At 37.2% G+C, this 19,416-nt stretch overlaps 1 protein-coding gene across 1 annotated transcript in view; it reads right to left on the bottom strand.

The window, feature by feature from the left end:
• Nucleotides 1-1,242: 1,242 nt before the first annotated feature.
• LOC124795507 overlaps nt 1,243-19,416 on the bottom strand; it is a 131,387-nt gene continuing 113,213 nt past the window's right edge. Inside the window, exon 4 of the mRNA XM_047259568.1 lies at nt 1,243-1,500. Coding sequence (XP_047115524.1) covers nt 1,393-1,500 — 108 coding nt within the window. The 3' untranslated portion in view covers nt 1,243-1,392. The remainder of the gene's footprint in view (nt 1,501-19,416) is intronic.

Here is a 19,416-nt window from a genome sequence, read left to right on the forward strand (position 1 = left end):
TAAAGATGAGACCATCATAAAGCAGTGGGTGTCAAATGGCTGCTGCTACTGATGATGATGTTGATCTGAATTATGAGATTCACTAGCTTTGATTACAGCATTATTTATGTGACCTATCTTTTGTATTAGTTTATTCAACACCAACAATATTAGAGAAGGAAAGTTCCTACTCACCATATAGCGGAGATGCTGAGTTGTGATAGGCACAACAAAAAGATTCACACAATTATAGCTTTCGGCCACTAAGGCCTTTGTCACGGCCGAAAGCTATAATTGTGTGAATCTTTTTGTTGTGCCTATCGCGACTCAGCATCTCCGCTATATGGTGAGTAGCAACTCCCCTTCTCTAATATGGTTACATTCCATCCTGGATTTTCCATTGTTTGATTTATTCAACACCAGTTTGATTGGCATTAATATCATACGATAATTGCAGGAATGACCAAGCCACCATTCAGATTTATTAGTTTCAATAAAAGGCTGCTGATTTGGTTTGTATACCTTGGCTTTAGGAGGATGTGTGAGGAGAGACCCTTGCCTCTCAGTAAAAATTATGTAAATAATACTAGTCACCATTTTTCACATATAAGGATATGGAGGTACACAACCATAAAGAAAGTATGATGATGAAATTAGAGTATTTTTAGAATGTATAAATTACATAAACATGTTTTTCTTCAATGTTACACTTAGGAATTGTACATGAAACATGATAAAAATCTGGTACTTAACAGGTAATAACGAGTACCCTACAATACACAGCTTGCAAAGACTTTCAGATAACAAACATAGATACCTAAGTGTTTTACACTGAAAAATTAGCATTGGATGATATTGACAATGTATCAAATGGTAATCTGCTTTGTTTGTAGAGACAAAAAATTATGTCCTATTACTGATGGTTGTAGTAAAAATCCAGTGCAAAGATTGCTGAGGACCAAATCCTCACTGACAGAGAGCTGCTCATGCAGGATACCTTATCCCACAAACCACTTTACTACACACATACGTATGTACAACATTATATTTAAAATCTGCTAGTAATTATTTGAAAGGGAAACAGTTTTAAATTTTTGGGGCAGCATTAAAGAACTTAGTGTTTTCTTCTAGATTCAGAAGTTGCTCACTAAAATGGTATAAGACTATATAATAAAGGAAAAACACTTTGAAACAATCTTTCAAATAAAGCCAGTTCAAACACTCTCTCAAATATAATAGAAAAATATAGCAATAAGGAAGATCTCTTTTATTATGGGTGACATCTGCAATGGTATAGCACCACAGTTTATAAAGAAGAAATATGAACATTCATAAACTATATTAAACAATCTCATAATTTGTACCTTTAAAATCACATGCACACAACATTTATAGTTAAAAGTTTTTTTAAGTTCAATTATCAGTATGACTTGGACCATCTGGTAACTCAGCTGATTCTGGCACCCTCATGAAAGCCATATCACCACCACTCCACATTGAGTATAAATGTGCACGAACTTCCTGCAAAAAAAAATAATTTTCCATAGTAAAAGCTTAACAAACTTGCATTGTGGAATTTTGGTGGTACGTTTTCTTTTCTCTCTCTCTCTCTCTCTCTCTCTCTCTCTCTCTCCACATAATTGTCTGAAAATAACAAAGGGTTAAAATGGCACTCACTTAATTTGGAGAGACATTATACAATAATGAATTCAATTAAACATTTCTTTATTTCTGGAACTTAAATAAAATTCTTGGATTATTTTAATTTTTTGCTTCGAGAGAAATGCAGAGAGCCATAAATACTTATACACATTATAAAAAAATAAGTGTATCAAAACAAAAAAGCTAACTGACGTTTCTGGCCAGTATTTATCTTAAGAAGAATTGTCAGTGCCGCCAACACACATATAACATATCTGCTTCTATATACCAAGTACCTTTCCAAACTAATTGTTCCTTCCTCAGCAAGGAGAGAGGGATATGTTACGGGAAGGTTAAAAATGAATGAGAGGGGCCCACCCATCATGACAACACTAAAGGCTACCTCCTTCAAGTCTGATTTACCAAATGGATTTACAGTATCTGATGTGAAGCTACATTCTGTGCTCTGGGCTCTGGAACGAATGAGGCGTATTGGTACTGCGAAATTCTTCATGAGCTCCAGATCTCAAGCCATATCTGATCAAGACAACAGATAGAGAAGCCCAGGCCATCAAAGACACTCATCTCTGCCTAGTAAAGCTGGGGAGAAGCTGGCAGTTAGCTGCTGGGTCCAGGGCACTTTGAGAAGTACCGGTAACAAATCAAGAGCTATGGTCTGCTTTACACACATTGAACTTCAGTATCCCACTCCCCAATGTGTTGCCATCTTACTGTCAAAATAGAGTTGGGCTCAGTGGAAAGAAATCTGGATGTAAGCAATGGACAATAAGGAATGACTGGTGACACACCCCCCACCTCCCCCCTCCTTCCCCAACTGTTGGATGCCTCCTTTCATAAGGAATGCCTCACACAAGTTTGCAAGCAGGTCACAGACTGCTGATTCCTGAATTTCTGTTCTGGAGTGAGGGTCATCACTACCAGATAATGTGCACTCCATTACAATAGGTGATGAGCCAAATGTGCAACCTGTTTCATAAATTATCAGGAAGAGCATCTCGTTATTGGGAATTAGGAAGACGTATCAAATGGAACTTCCTCAGATGTAAATATAATTGTTTAATCCAACATTGATTGCAATATGGTTGTAAATATGTACTAATACCACAAAATGTCATCTAACAAAAAGGGCTGCTGTTTATTGTGTATGTGAAATAAAACTTGAAAAGCTGTAAAATACAAATTCAATTAGTCATATTTACTCACTCACCCATTACTACTCTTATTCACCATTTTAACAATAAACATAATCTGTGTCCTAAAAATGAGCTTAACACCTGAATAAAGAAACACAAAGAAGGCTAAAACTTGAAGAAATGTGACAGGCTGATTATTTACCAAGTAACTGAATTAAACTTATCTCAGTCCTCTTGTCCAAATATAAATTTATAATGTGATGTACTGAGACTGTAGCCCACACGCATCACAAATGAGGTGTTCTACTGATAAGAATGTTGACTGCAGAAAAAGAATGACAGAAATAAAGAAAAGTTACACTATTGAAAGTTAATATTCTCTGCATCAGGAATAATGTTAGAATTAGAACGTGTCTGTTGCATTGAAAATGTTGACATATTGCGTGTGAGTCAAAACATTAGTTAACAATCAAAATTAGTTTTACATCCCACATGGGTCTGTTAGTGGAGCCATTATGAGTAGAAGTATAAGAAAATATACAGGTTCTGGAAATTTGTTAAAGATTCATTTACATTTGCAAAGATATTTGTAAACTTGTACTGAACTGAGCTTGATGAAGGAAGGAAGGAAAGAGAGTTAGGTTACAATTTCCCATCGATGTTGATGTCGTTAGAGATAAGAGTAGAGGCTTGAACTATAGAAAGAAATCTGCCATACATTTTCAAAGGAACAATTTAGGGAAATCATAGAACCCCTAAAACTGGATGTCTGCACAGGAATTTGGACCACCATCTTTCCACATTCAAACCCAGTGTCTTACCACTATGAAATTTCATCCTGATGCAGAATTTTGCTGTATAAGATAGAGAGAAGAGAATATTGTTCTTGTCAGTTTATACAGATCTTCCAGTGCAGATGGAAATAAGCGTTGGGAAAAATTTTAATCTAGGATGGCAGATTTGAAAATCTGAAATTAATGTCAACATCTGTGGTGATTTTTTTAAAAAAACTTTTCAGATCTTTAAATTAGTATTTCACAAACTACTGACTAATTTGTATGAATGTCTGTTGAGATAATATTATTATTACCTTCTCAAGAGTATGTACAAACTAAGTATCATGGGAGAGGGATGCTTTGCTGAACATGATAAAATACCTTCTCTCAATCTGTTTTGAACAACATTCTCATTTAGATGCAAACACGCTACTAAATATTGAGCAATGTGTTGTATGGGTTAGAGGTCTATATTAATGTGATCATAAATTATCTAAGAGATGTAAGTTGGGGCTTGGGGTATGAAACTCAAATTAATAATCTGAGGAACTTCTTTTTGATCATTTATTGTAAAGATTCATTGATTTATATCACTATTGTTAACCACTTGAGAAGATCTGCCCAAATATTTGGGTAAATTTAATTCTGATGACCTGGCTCATATTAAGAAAGAGATCCTCATATTGCTTAGAATTTATAAAAGCTCTTGTTGCGGTGGAACCAAGTAGAAAACACCACATGTATAGCCTATTGCTCCCTGAAGTGCAAGAAACACTACAAAGACAGACTTACTCTAGCTAAAAAGAGTATCACATGAACACATATACTCCCATCAAGTGCCAGGTAGCATGGGATAACCATAAGACAAGAGTGTACTCCTATCAACATACAAGAATGTTCAATCCAAATGACTGAAATCACTCATGTCTGAACTCAGAAAGCAACAGAGATGCAAAATCAATACAACAGATCTTCTGCATGCAGAGATCCCTTGGAAGTATGAATTTCACTAGGATATTATCACATCCACAGATGTTTCTAAATCCTCCTACTCCAAAAGTATGAATGTCTATTTTTTGAGTCATGGGTCTCCTGACTAGTTTGATGTGGATTGCCATGAATTCCTCTCCTGTGTCAACCTTTTCATCTCAGAGTGGCAATTGCAGCCTATGTCCTCTGTCCTCCATGTCCTGATTTCCAATCTCTGTCTTGCTCTACAGTTTTTATCCTCTACAGCTCCCTTTAGTATCACTGAAGTTATTTCCTGATATTGTAACAGATGTCCTATCATCCTGTCCCTTACTCTTGTCAGTATTTCCTATATGTTCCTTTCCTCACCGATTCTGCAAAATATTATGTGGTATTTAATCACACAATTAAAAGAGAGGAAAAAAAAATGTACCTGACTTGTTGACAAATAAGCTCATGCCTTCACAAAATTACTGACCTGTTCCTATAATCCCAGTCTTCTCTAAAAAGTTAGGAGTCTTCAATACACGATCAATTGTGCAAACATTTTAAAAATTTAATACTCTCTGCACAAGTCAGTTTGGTTATCAACAGATGACTTACTGCTTTCAAAATTCGAATTTACTGGATAAGTAAATTATCTGTAGCTGTAATTCACTCCTATTTAAACAACAGCACTCTGCTGTGAAGGAAGTAATGACTGCAGGGTGCACTCATGGGGCTATTTTTCTTCAGAGTGGATATTAATGATTTGTTCAGTTATATTGGGCCTCTGTCATTTATCTGGTAATGCTATAGTGTTGCACTATGCTTTGCAGGGAACCCTGGGCTGGGCAAAGAATTGGTTTGCACCTAATAAACCACTCTGTAACCCTGACAAAATGCAGAACCTTCCACTATGATCCTCTGAACTCATAGAAGTCAAATAAGTAAAATATTTTAGAAATACAGCATGAGTGTCCTATCTACATAGAAATTGGTAGGTTTAGTCATGGATGAGTATCTAAGGATGGCTTACATTGTTTTTTTGTTTTTTTTTTTTTTAGTTTCACATTTCTTTCAGTCTGTTGTTATGGTGACACTCCAGCCATATCACAGATGCTGGAAAGTTGTTGCTGACCCCTCTTTGTCAACATGAAAATACCTTCAATTACAAACCTCTATATTTGTGCTGTACTACTTTATGTTAAGTGCAAGAGAAGATATCCATCACAACACCAGAGGCAAAATAAATAGATCTAGACTTCTGGAGTTACAGCTGACAACTAGAGCACCCATTCTATGAACTGAAGGAATTTCATATGATATGAGCAATATATTGACATAAGTTATTAACAGAGACAGGGAAAAATCATTTCATTTTATGACCAACTTTGGTGTTACTTTTTTGTCAAATCAGCTTTTCTGCACTACACAGATAACTGTTATCCTTGAAGCACATCCTTTGCTCTCATAATCCTCCTGGTCTCAATCTCTGCTAACACACTGTACCCAAACCTGAATACCTTCTGACTCCCTATGAGGTGCCAGCTACTCCCCCCCACCCTGCCCCCAACCCCCCTCTCTCTCCTGCTTGCAAGCTCTTTCATGCAATTCAATGCTTCTACTATTTGGTGAGTGGTCTCTGTTGCTTCTAAAGTGTTTGCAGTCTGCTAGAACTTTCTTATCTCATATATATATATTGGTAAGCAAAAACACACTATTTAGCACATGTTATACTGTGTTACAAATATCTATTTATATTTTCACTGTTGCGTTTGGAAATTTTCTGTTGCCTCTGACATCAGTTGTAAACTCATCTATAGAATTTGGCGTAAAATTAGACTCTCTTACTCTCAGTGAGATAAATATATTAAACTGAAAATGGTTCACAATTGCTAGACTGAGATTTCTGATTAATTATTTATTTTATTTTTTTAAAGCTATTTCAAGGCCATAAATTTAGTGACATGTAATGGAAAATGTACACAATTACCTTATTTTTCCACCAATATTGGCAATGAAAGGTAGTACAATGGTTTTATGATGAATTTTTCATGACTGATCAAGTATCTCAGTATGTGAAGTTGCAAAATGTTGTCCAATTTCTCGTTTATAAGTTGGCCACTGAGAGGTACTGAGGTCACAACTGTTGAAATAACAACAGTAAAAATGATTACCATGCGCATTTACAGATCCCCAGATTGTATTTATAATTATGGTTTTTTTTAAATAACTTATCATAAGCTGCTCAAAAAAAATTTTCCACTACCCTCATGAGTTGCATAGCTTTTATTTTAGTGTAGTACACATCTTTGTCAGACTCTTTTGACCACAGGAAATCATTATGTACAGCAACTAGTATAACAGAAGTAAAAATGAACCTGCATTCTGAGTGCAGTTCATTAAAGCTTGCTACGTTCCCAATCAGCAACTCTGCACTGCAGCTCATGTACTCTGTTAAGCCTGTCAATGCTCCTCAAAAGGTGATTTAAAGTATAAATGGTGTGTTACTTTACAGCACGAGGGCTTGTCTGTGTAGGAAGTTGCTCACTTGATTGGTATGCACCTCAACAACACAATTCAGTCTTTCAACCAAATACTGAAAACTTGCCTCATAGTTGTTCACTTGCATTCACAACAGCAGCTGATGACTGCTATCATAAAATACCACTTGTAACTATGCAACTATCTTCAATCAATCAATTTGGCCACTTGATGTGCATTTAAAAATGTACAAACCTACCAGCACAATAGTGCATAAAGAATGTGGGGTAGAGAAAACATGGAGTGGAACCTGGATCATTGGTGCCACATTTTGCTCACTTATATATGCAACCATGAACCATGGACCTTGCCGTTGGTGGGGAGGCTTGCGTGCCTCAGCGATACAGATTGCCGTACCGTAGGTGCAACCACAACGGAGGGGTATCTGTTGAGAGGCCAGACAAACGTGTGGTTCCTGAAGAGGGGCAGCAGCCTTTTCAGTAGTTGCAACAGTCTGGATGATTGACTGATCTGGCCTTGTAACAATAACCAAAACGGCCTTGCTGTGCTGGTACTGCGAACGGCTGAAAGCAAAGGGAAACTACAGCCGTAATTTTTCCCGAGGGCATGCAGCTTTACTGTATGATTACATGATGATGGCGTCCTCTTGGGTAAAATATTCCGGAGGTAAAATAGTCCCCCATTCGGATCTCCGGGTGGGGACTACTCAAGAGGATGTCGTTATCAGGAGAAAGAAAACTGGCGTTCTACGGATCGGAGCGTGGAATGTCAGATCCCTTAATCGAGCAGGTAGGTTAGAAAATTTAAAAAGGGAAATGGATAGGTTGAAGTTAGATATAGTGGGAATTAGTGAAGTTCGGTGGCAGGAGGAACAAGACTTCTGGTCAGGTGACTACAGGGTTATAAACACAAAATCAAATAGGGGTAATGCAGGAGTAGGTTTAATAATGAATAGGAAAATAGGAATGCGGGTGAGCTACTACAAACAGCATAGTGAACGCATTATTGTGGCCAAGATAGATACGAAGCCCACACCTACTACAGTAGTACAAGTTTATATGCCAACTAGCTCTGCAGATGACGAAGAAATTGAAGAAATGTATGATGAAATAAAAGAAATTATTCAGATTGTGAAGGGAGACGAAAATTTAATAGTCATGGGTGACTGGAATTCGAGTGTAGGAAAAGGGAGAGAAGGAAACATAGTAGGTGAATATGGATTAGGGGACAGAAATGAAAGAGGAAGCCGCCTGCTAGAATTTTGCACAGAGCACAACATAATCATAGCTAACACTTGGTTTAAGAATCATGAAAGAAGGTTGTATACATGGAAGAACCCTGGAGATACTAAAAGGTATCAGATACATTATATAATGGTAAGACAGAGATTTAGGAACCAGGTTTTAAATTGTAAGACATTTCCAGGGGCAGATGTGGACTCTGACCACAATCTATTGGTTATGACCTGTAGATTAAAACTGAAGAAACTGCAAAAAGGTGGGAATTTAAGGAGATGGGACCTGGATAAACTAAAAGAACCAGAGGTTGTACAGAGATTCAGGGAGAGCATAAGGGAGCAATTGACAGGAATGGGGGAAATAAATACAGTAGAAGAAGAATGGGTAGCTTTGAGGGATGAAGTAGTGAAGGCAGCAGAGGATCAAGTAGGTAAAAAGACGAGGGCTAGTAGAAATCCTTGGGTAACAGAAGAAATATTGAATTTGATTGATGCAAGGAGAAAATATAAAAATGCAGTAAGTGAAACAGGCAAAAAGGAATACAAACGTCTCAAAAATGAGATCGACAGGAAGTGCAAAATGGCTAAGCAGGGATGGCTAGAGGACAAATGTAAGGATGTAGAGGCCTATCTCACTAGGGGTAAGATAGATACCGCCTACAGGAAAATTAAAGAGACCTTTGGAGAAAGGAGAAACACTTGTATGAATATCAAGACCTCAGATGGAAACCCAGTTCTAAGCAAAGAAGGGAAAGCAGAAAGGTGGAAGGAGTATATAGAGGGTCTATACAAGGGCGATGTACTTGAGGAAAATATTATGGAAATGGAAGAGGATGTAGATGAAGATGAAATGGGAGATACGATACTGCGTGAAGAGTTTGACAGAGCACTGAATGACCTGAGTCGAAACAAGGCCCCCGGAGTAGACAATATTCCATTGGAACTACTGACGGCCGTGGGAGAGCCAGTCCTGACAAAACTCTACCATCTGGTGAGCAAGATGTATGAAACAGGCGAAATACCCTCAGACTTCAAGAAGAATATAATAATTCCAATCCCAAAGAAAGCAGGTGTTGACAGATGTGAAAATTACCGAACTATCAGCTTAATAAGTCACAGCTGCAAAATACTAACACGAATTCTTTACAGACGAATGGAAAAACTAGTAGAAGCCAACCTCGGGGAAGATCAGTTTGGATTCCGTAGAAACACTGGAACACGTGAGGCAATACTGACCTTACGACTTATCTTAGAAGAAAGATTAAGGAAAGGCAAACCTACGTTTCTAGCATTTGTAGACTTAGAGAAAGCTTTTGACAATGTTGACTGGAGTACTCTCTTTCAAATTCTAAAGGTGGCAGGGGTAAAATACAGGGAGCAAAAGGCTATTTTCAATTTGTACAGAAACCAGATGGCAGTTATAAGAGTCGAGGGACATGAAAGGGAAGCAGTTGTTGGGAAGGGAGTAAGACAGGGTTGTAGCCTCTCCCCGATGTTGTTCAATCTGTATATTGAGCAAGCAGTAAAGGAAACAAAAGAAAAATTCGGAGTAGGTATTAAAATTCATGGAGAAGAAATAAAAACTTTGAGGTTCGCCGATGACATTGTAATTCTGTCAGAGACAGCAAAGGACTTGGAAGAGCAGTTGAATGGAATGGACAGTGTCTTGAAAGGAGGATATAAGATGAACATCAACAAAAGCAAAACAAGGATAATGGAATGTAGTCTAATTAAGTCGGGTGATGCTGAGGGAATTAGATTAGGAAATGAGGCACTTAAAGTAGTAAAGGAGTTTTGCTATTTGGGGAGCAAAATAACTGATGATGGTCGAAGTAGAGAGGATACAAAATGTAGGCTGGCAATGGCAAGGAAAGCGTTTCTGAAGAAGAGAAATTTGTTAACATCCAGTATTGATTTAAGTGTCAGGAAGTCATTTCTGAAAGTATTCGTATGGAGTGTAGCCATGTATGGAAGTGAAACATGGACGATAAATAGTTTGGACAAGAAGAGAATAGAAGCTTTCGAAATGTGGTGCTACAGAAGAATGCTGAAGGTTAGATGGGTAGATCACATAACTAATGAGGAAGTATTGAATAGGATTGGGGAGAAGAGAAGTTTGTGGCACAACTTGACCAGAAGAAGGGATCGGTTGGTAGGACATGTTCTGAGGCATCAAGGGATCACCAATTTAGTATTGGAGGGCAGCGTGGAGGGTAAAAATCGTAGAGGGAGACCAAGAGATGAATACACTAAGCAGATTCAGAAGGATGTAGGTTGCAGTAGGTACTGGGAGATGAAAAAGCTTGCACAGGATAGAGTAGCATGGAGAGCTGCATCAAACCAGTCTCAGAACTGAAGACCACAACAACAACAACATATGCAAGATTTGTTTGATGTCTAGTGATTGTCATAAATGAGTACTGAGGTAGCCAGGTGCCAACACACATCCCTGGCTTGCAGTAACACGGGTTCAGCAGAGAGGTGGAACAGTCATGTTTCGGACTGTTATCTTGAATGGGTGTCATTCTTATAACTGTACGGGGATGTATAATATCAGAATATTATGCTCCAACCTATTATCCAGACCTACAGTCGACTTTTTTGAGCTGGATCCTTCTTTGAAGATGATACTGCATGAAATTAATGTGCCCATCTCACGAACACCTTCCTCCATGCAGCAGGACTCAACTAAATGGAATTGCCTATATCTGCTGCCATGAATCCAATTAAACACATCTGATGTCAGCTAAAGTTTGAATTGCATCATTCCAAGAACTCTTCTCACACACTGAAAGATGTCATGAGAGCAATCATCAAAGAGTGGGACAGGCTTGGGCAACAATGTCTGGACTGCATCATGTGCAGTATGCCAGGGGGATCCAAGCATTTGACAGTGCATGTGATGTGGCAACACTGTATTAAATGTTACCCAACAGCAACTTTTGATTTCACGAATGAGTGAAGATGTCCATTTTTGAACAAACTGCCTTAATTTGGTTAATGCTATGTTTTAGTTTCATAGCACATTTATTTCTTTTTAGTTTCATAAGATTTATTCTTTCATTCCTTGTTCTAACTGAATCTAATCATACAGATGTCCATGGATATGCAGGTAATCAAAACTTTTTTTGAGCAGCTTATTTCATTTAAAAACCCTGGCAGAACAGCAGTACTTAATGGCAACTTCAACCTTTTAAGTGACAGGTGAAAAATTGTCTTAAATATCATTATATTTTATATACTCCAGCTATTATCCTATCTTTAACTAATAAAAGCCACTTTAATAAACCTAGTCTGTTTAAACAAATATGTATAAATTTCAGAAAACTTCAATATTAGCTATGATAATTATTTTTCATGCTTCCTAGTATCTGCTTCTAGCATTTCACCTAAGGGAGAGAATACACAAGCAAAGTAGCCAAGAGCAAAGATGGTTACCTTCTAATCAAGGGTACTTTCAGGACATTCTAATCAAAGGGATGTACTACAAAGGACAAAGTAGCTCATTTGGAATTTGTGATGGCAGAATGGATGATAATTGAAGCCATGTTCTCTTCACTATGAACAGGAATCTTATATCTACTGAAAGACTCAGTTTGTTTGTGAGGTTTGTCCTAGATCATTCTGCAATACACAAAGAAAAGTTTCATATACTATTAATCACTCAGAAAAACTCCACTTATGACATATGTTGAGATAAAGTTTGCAGTGTCATTCTTAATTCAACCTCTGAAAATTGCCTGAAATAGTTTGTTTGGAAAAAGTATAGCACATGTCTGTATAATTCAAGTTCCAAAAACATCAGACATAATAGGAGAAATGAGTTGAGGTTAGAGCCTATGTGAACATGTTTAGATATTGCTTTTCAAGTATCTACACTGAAATGATTAACAAATATGTAACTGTTGTTTCAAGTTTATAGCTGACCTGTGTCTATCATCTGGACTTTGATTAAGCTAAAATAACCATTTACCATCTCAGTCAAACTTTAGTCCTATTTAATATTATAAATCTCCTCACCCTATCTTCATTCTATGCACTGTGAGCATATACACTTCTCTGTTGACATCCATCTTACAGATTACACTTCCAATATTCACACACACATGCTATAGTTTACCGAGAAATTCATGTTCCACCCAAAAATCAGACAGTATGTTTGCATTCAAGCTGTGAAAGTAGTTGTGTACATTCACAATGAGATATAACTGCATGATAAATTTCAAGAAAACATCATGGCAGTAAATTCTAAGTTTCAATTTCAGAACAATTACTACAATACTTACTAAATCTGTGTTCTTCAATGTTTACAAAAACATTAGCAGTATATTAATGTCTGATTTTGTAGTTATACAGTGATCAGGAACTGCCATTAATCTTAGCTCCTGCAGTAGCAACTAAGAGATGTGGCCTTTACTGAATAATCTTTACGAATCAAACTACACTAACATTTGCAAATGTTCAACACCAAGCATACATGCGAGTGAAATGAACTCCAAATCACAGATTTGGTATATGACAACCCACAAAAGATTAGGACTACAGAACTGAACATTATGTCTGATTTTCAAGAATTCAGTACAGTAATGAGTCCTCCTGTGCTACAATCAGGGCCTTTAACTATTATGGCAATAAGTTAAAGAGTGTGGACATTGTCTGGAGCCACTTTCATCCACTCAGTTTTAATGTGAGTGCAAAAACATTATGAGCAGTTACTGGAGGACCACAAGAAATACCTTGCTAACCATTCATATTGCTGACCTGGTCAATGTGTGACAAGCCAGGCAAATGTGCAGACCAATATGACAATGTTACCCACCATTCTTCGAATGTGGCTCATATCTTCATTGTCCGATGTGGTCACACTTTGTCCAGCTGAAATATGGCACGTGGAGTATCTCACGCAGGGCTTAATAACTCGAGTTCTACAACCTCTGTGATATGGTGGTTAGCATCCATATTGCACTGAGTTAGTTAGTTAGCCAGTCAGTTACTTGCATATTCCAGAGATTATTTGAATGATTCTTTTATTGAAGTGGTGTGGAATGACTGAATTTGCAGTAATTGACTGGTTTTAACACCAATAAGCATATTTTTTAGTCCTACTTATGCAAGTACTCTCACAAACAAGGGGCCCCTCTCAGGCTACCAGCTTTTAAATAGAAATTTGTACATGGAATAGATGGAGTCATCCAGCAGAAATGATTTCATATTGGATTTAAAACTTGCTTTGCTACCTGTCAAACATTTTATGTAATTGGGAAAATAATTAAAAATTTTTGTGCTGCATGCTGAACTTCTTTCCGAGCCACTGACAACTTTAATAATACATAATAAACATTTTTATCTCTAGTGTTGTAGGTATGGACATCACTGTTCTTCTCAGGATGTAATGGATTATTTAGGATGAATTTTGTTAGCAAATAAATGTATTGTGATGGTGCCAGTTAAAATGCACGTGAAGTATGTAGGTGAACACCACATATTATTCTTACTACTCTCTTTTGTGCAATCAGAATTGTGAATTACCCCAGAAAATTACTCCATAAAACATTACTGAATGGTAATATGTCACAAGGTTGATTTGTTTGTTTCTAAGACCAGAAATTATATGAAGAGCAGAAATAACTGAACTTTTGTATGAGAAGCTCAGAAATACTCTTCTTTCCATCAATATATACATGCAAAAATTTTGAGCATTCTGCCCCATTTATTGACTCCTGGTCATGTGCTATATCAACTGTTGGTATGATTCTAATTGTTGTACAGAACTGAATCTCAATATTTAGGGAGAGTGCATTTTCTGAGAACCACTTAATAATGCTTTGAAAAACATCATTAAAAATGTCTTTCATTGCTTTCTCTCAAATAGGATTTATTATAACACTAGTATTGTTTGCAAAAAGTACCATTTCTTGTTGTTGAATGTTAAATGGACAGTCATTCACATGCATGTAAGGAACAGGAGTGGACCTGAAATTGAACCCTATGGGACTCCCTCTGTGATTTCTTCCTAGTCACTAAACTTTTCTACCTTTCAACATTGTTTGAATTATTTGGCACAAATTTTTCATTCTGTTTGTTAAGTATGATTAAAATCATTTGTATATACAGCCCTCGATTCCATAAAACCTGAGTTCTTCTAAGAGCGTAGAATGGTCTAAATAATCACACACTTTGGAAAGATCACAAAAAATTGCAACTGGCAAAATTTTATTATTTATAGCTTTTAATATTCGCTGAGTGAATGTACAAATAGCATTCACCATTGAGCAACCCTTCTGGAATCCAAACTGTGATATGCTAAGTAAAGTGTTCCTACTTGAAATTGAGGTTACTGGTAGTAATTACTTTTTCGAATATTTTGGAAAGAGATGTCAGTAAGGAAATTGGGTGATAGTTATCTAAGTCTTTCTTGTCTCCTTTCTTATGAAGAGGTTTAACAGTTGTATAACGTAATATATGTGGAAAAATTCCCTGTGGCAGTGATGCATTATACATATCACTAAGAACATTACTTATTAAGTTAGAGCAATTTTCAAAATTCTGTTTGAAATTCTGTCAACACCATACAAGCATCTATTTTTTTTTTTTAGAATTCTTAAAATTCTATTAACTTCAAAAGTTTTTTGGACTGACATTTTTAATATATTCTCTTGCTTCCTCAACTGAATCATTTAATTCTGTTTTTGATGGCACATTTCGAAAGTGATTGTTAAAATTATTCACAGCTTGTGAACTGTCAGCCACAACATTGTCGCTCAGTTTAATTGTCATGGTATCTTGTACACTGATTGGCTGTCATGTTTCCCATTTTACAATATCCCACATAGTTTTAATCTTATTATCAGCTTTACTAAATTCTGTCAGGATGTATATGTTGTTGTTGTTGTGGTCTTCAGTCCTGAGACTGGTTTGATGCAGCTCTCCATGCTACTCTATCCTGTGCAAGCTTTTTCATATCCCAGTAGCTACTGCAACCTGCATCCTTCTCAATCTGCTTAGTGTATTCATCTCTTGGTCTCCCTCTACGATTTTTACCCTCTACGCTGCCCTCCAATACTAAATTGGTGATTCCTTGATGCCTCAGAACATGTCCTACCAACCGATCCCTTCTTCTGGTCAAGTTGTGCCACAAACTTCTCTTCTCCCCAATCCTATTCAATACTTCCTCATTAGTTATGTGCTCTACCCATCTAATCTTCAGCATTCTTCTGTAGCACCACATTTCGAAAGCTTCTATTCTCTTCTTGTCCAAACTATTTATTGTCCATGTTTCACTTTCATACATGGCTACACTCCATACAAATACTTTCAGAAATGACTTCCTGACACTTAAATCTATACTCGATGTAAACAAATTTCTCTTCTTCTGAAACGCTTTCCTTGCCATTGCCAGTATACATTTTATATCCTCTCTACTTTGACCATCACCAGTTATTTTGCTCCCCAAATAGCAAACCTCCTTTACTACTTTAAGTGTCTCATTTCCTAATCTAATTCCCTCAGCATCACCCGACTTAATTCGACTACATTCCATTATCCTCGTTTTGCTTTTGTTGATGTTCATCTTATATCCTCCTTTCAAGACACTGTCCATTCCATTCAACTGCTCTTCCAAGTCCTTTGCTGTCTCTGACAGAATTACAATGTCATCGGCGAATCTCAAAGTTTTTATTTCTTCTCCATGGATTTTAATACCTACTCCGAATTTTTCTTTTGTTTCCTTTACTGCTTGCTCAATATACAGATTGAATAACATCGGGGAGAGGCTACAACCCTGTCTTACTCCCTTCCCAACCACTGCTTCCCTTTCATGTCCCTCGACTCTTGTAACTGCCATCTGGTTTCTGTACAAATTGTAAATAGCCTTTTGCTCCCTGTATTTTACCCCTGCCTCCTTTAGAATTTGAAAGAGAGTATTCCAGTCAACATTGTCAAAAGCTTTCTCTAAGTCTACAAATGCTAGAAATGTAAGTTTGCCTTTCCTTAATCTTTCTTCTCAGATAAGTCGTAAGGTCAGTATTGCCTCACGTGTTCCAGTATTTCTAAGGAATCCAAACTGATCTTCCCCTAGGTTGGCTTCTACTGTAAAGAATTCGTGTTAGTATTTTGCAGCTGTGGCTTATTAAACTGATTGTTCGGTAATTTTCACATCTGTCAACACCTGCTTTCTTTGGGATTGGAATTATTATATTCTTCTTGAAGTCTGAGGGTATTTCGCCTGTTTAATACATCTTGCTCACCAGGTGGTAGAGTTTTGTCAGGACTGGCTCTCCCAAGTAGTTCTAATGGAATGTTGTCTACTCCCGGGGCCTTGTTTCGACTCAGGTCTTTCAGTGCTCTGTCAAACTCTTCACGCAGTATTGTATCTCCCATTTTATCTTCATCTACATCCTCGTCTATTTCCATAATATTGTCCTCAAGTACATCGCCCTTGTATAGACCCTCTATATACTCCTTCCACCTTTCTGCTTTCCCTTCCTTGCTTAGAACTGGGTTTCCATCTGAGCTCTTGATGTTCATGCAAGTGGTTCTCTTATCTCCAAAGGTCTCTTTAATTTTCCTGTAGGCAGTATCTATCTTAGCCCTAATGAGATAAGCCTCTACATCCTTACATTTGTCCTCTAGCCATCCCTGCTTAGCCATTTTGCACTTCCTGTCGATCTCATTTTTGAGATGTTTGTATTCCTTTTTGCCTGCTTCATTTACTGCATTTTTATATTTTCTCCTTTCATCAATTAAATTCAATATTTCTTCTGTTACCCAAGGATTTCTACTAGCCCTCGTCTTTTTACCTACTTGATCCTCTGCTGCCTTCACTACTTCATCCCTCAAAGCTACCCATTCTTCTTCTACCGTATTTCTTTCCCCCATTCCTGTCAATTGTTCCGTTATGCTCTCCCTGAAACTCTGTACAACCTCTGGTTCTTTCAGTTTATCCAGGTCCCATCTCCTTAAATTCCCACCTTCTTGATATTCCCACCTTCTTCCCACCTACCACCGGTAGCTGAGTGGTCAGCATGGCAGGCTGTCAATCCTAAGGGCCCAGGTTTGATTCCCAGCTGGGTCAGAGATTTTCTCCGCTCAGGGATTGGGTGTTGTGTTGTCCTAATCATCATAATTTCATTCCCATCAACGCGCACGTTGCTGAAGTGGCGTCAAATCGAAAGACTTGCGCCCGGCGAATGGTCTACCTGACGGGAGGCCCTAGTCACATGACATTTACATTTTTATTTAGTGTCAAACACAAGGAAGATACATATTTTTCAATTAGAAGGTATAAACAAGAAATTTGAATTGTATCTTAAACATATTTATGTAGCACTCTGAATCTTGTTTAAAGGAAATCAAATGGAAGCAATGAGAAAGGCTGGGCAGATACTGGGATTAAACGTATTTTAAGTGCTAAAGTACCTTATCCCAGGAACATAAAATTCAGTTTAATTCAGAAGACTGCAATAACTACGAAAAAAAATTATGATTCACTGACATTATTAGCCACTGGGTGTAGTGATCACTTCCAAACAGTGTCAGCACATATAAAACTAATAATAAACAACCACAATGAGTTGCAATAGGTTTACTCTGTTACACAGCATTAGAGATGTGCAATCTGAGAACCAAGAGATTCTTGACTGCAAAATGTTCTGGATGTTCTTATCTCTTTCACTGCTGAGTTCCCATAGCAAAATGCACATATATGTGTGGTTGGATGCACCACACGGCAGTGCCTACCATGCTGAACGCTGCAGCGCCTTTTGCACTGAATCACTGTCATCACAGACTCTCCTGCATTTATTCTCACCAATAAGTTCTGAAAATAAATTGTACTTTGAATAGTCTTTATTGCCGAAGTTCCTAAAACTAGACATCATTACAAGGAAGCACATTTCAGAAAGTCTTTTGTGTGATTTATTTCAAAACAAGGCAAACACATAGTCCTTGTTTACAACAATAAAGTGATTACTTTCATTTTTTGTTCATGCTACATATAAAACATCTTCTTACAGGTTGGTGTTGTTTTACTGACAATTCAAAATTCAATTATGCTTCAAAAGTGCCTTTGTTGAAACCGTAATGGGTTTTTCTCGTCTGATCAGCAACCTCTTGAACTTTCCTTTCTTGATGGTATGTCTTTATCTCATGAATGAGGCCCAGATGAAATTTGGTGACATAAATATTCTTTCTGGTATGAACTTTAACATGCATACACAGAAGGATTGTAAAAAGAACTTTTGTATAACATCAGTATTTTGTGAAAACATTCTGTTCAGCTAACTAACATTTTATATCTGTCCTCTGCACCCATAGAGTCATTGTTATCGAATGCACATATTGGTTTAAATTTTTTGGTATTACTTTGGTGGTCCACTTTCACAGCTGTGTGGCCTGTCATCAACATATGGAAAATCCAGGATGGACTGTAACAATATTGTGTAAAGGAAAGTTGCTACTCACCATATAGCAGAGATGCTGAGTCGCAGATAGCCACAACAAAAATATTTGAGACAGTCTTTTTGTTGTGCCTATCTGCGACTCAGCATCTCTGCTATATGGTGAGTAGCAACTTTCCTTTTCACCATACTGTCATCAATATACATACCTCTCTTTTGTCACACCACTTAAAAGCCCTCATAGTGTCTGTTAAGCTAAATTCTATCTCAGATCTTTGCCGTTTGGCTTCAAATTTTGGCATAATTTCCTGTTCATGGGAAATGTATAGGTAGCTACTGCATTAGTCGTTCTTAATGCAAGTAGTGGAGGAGAGACGGACTTGTATATCAATTGTCCACATACACAGTGTGTTTTATAGCATCATGTACTAATAAAACCTTGAAGTGTATATATTTGATGATAGTATTTCTGGCATGCTCAGCTCCTGTCATATATATACATTGTTAGCAATGGACGCACAACGACTGTGCATGGATATATATGTGGCCAGCAGTTAAAGGATGAAGAACCAATGTCAAGTATTCAAATACTGCATTTGAGAATAAGGTTCCAATTTCTTGACTTTGATACACATATTTCTGTTTGTTTCATTGATATCCCTTACTACTAAAATCAGCCAGCCTCATTCACTTGTTATTTCAGATGAAAATACTGATCACAAAATTGTTCAGTCATTGATGTAATTCTTAGAATTCACTTCTCAAAAATTTTATAA

The sequence above is a fragment of the Schistocerca piceifrons genome, chromosome 4 (genome assembly GCF_021461385.2).
Source record: "Schistocerca piceifrons isolate TAMUIC-IGC-003096 chromosome 4, iqSchPice1.1, whole genome shotgun sequence".
NCBI lineage: Eukaryota > Metazoa > Arthropoda > Insecta > Orthoptera > Acrididae > Schistocerca > Schistocerca piceifrons.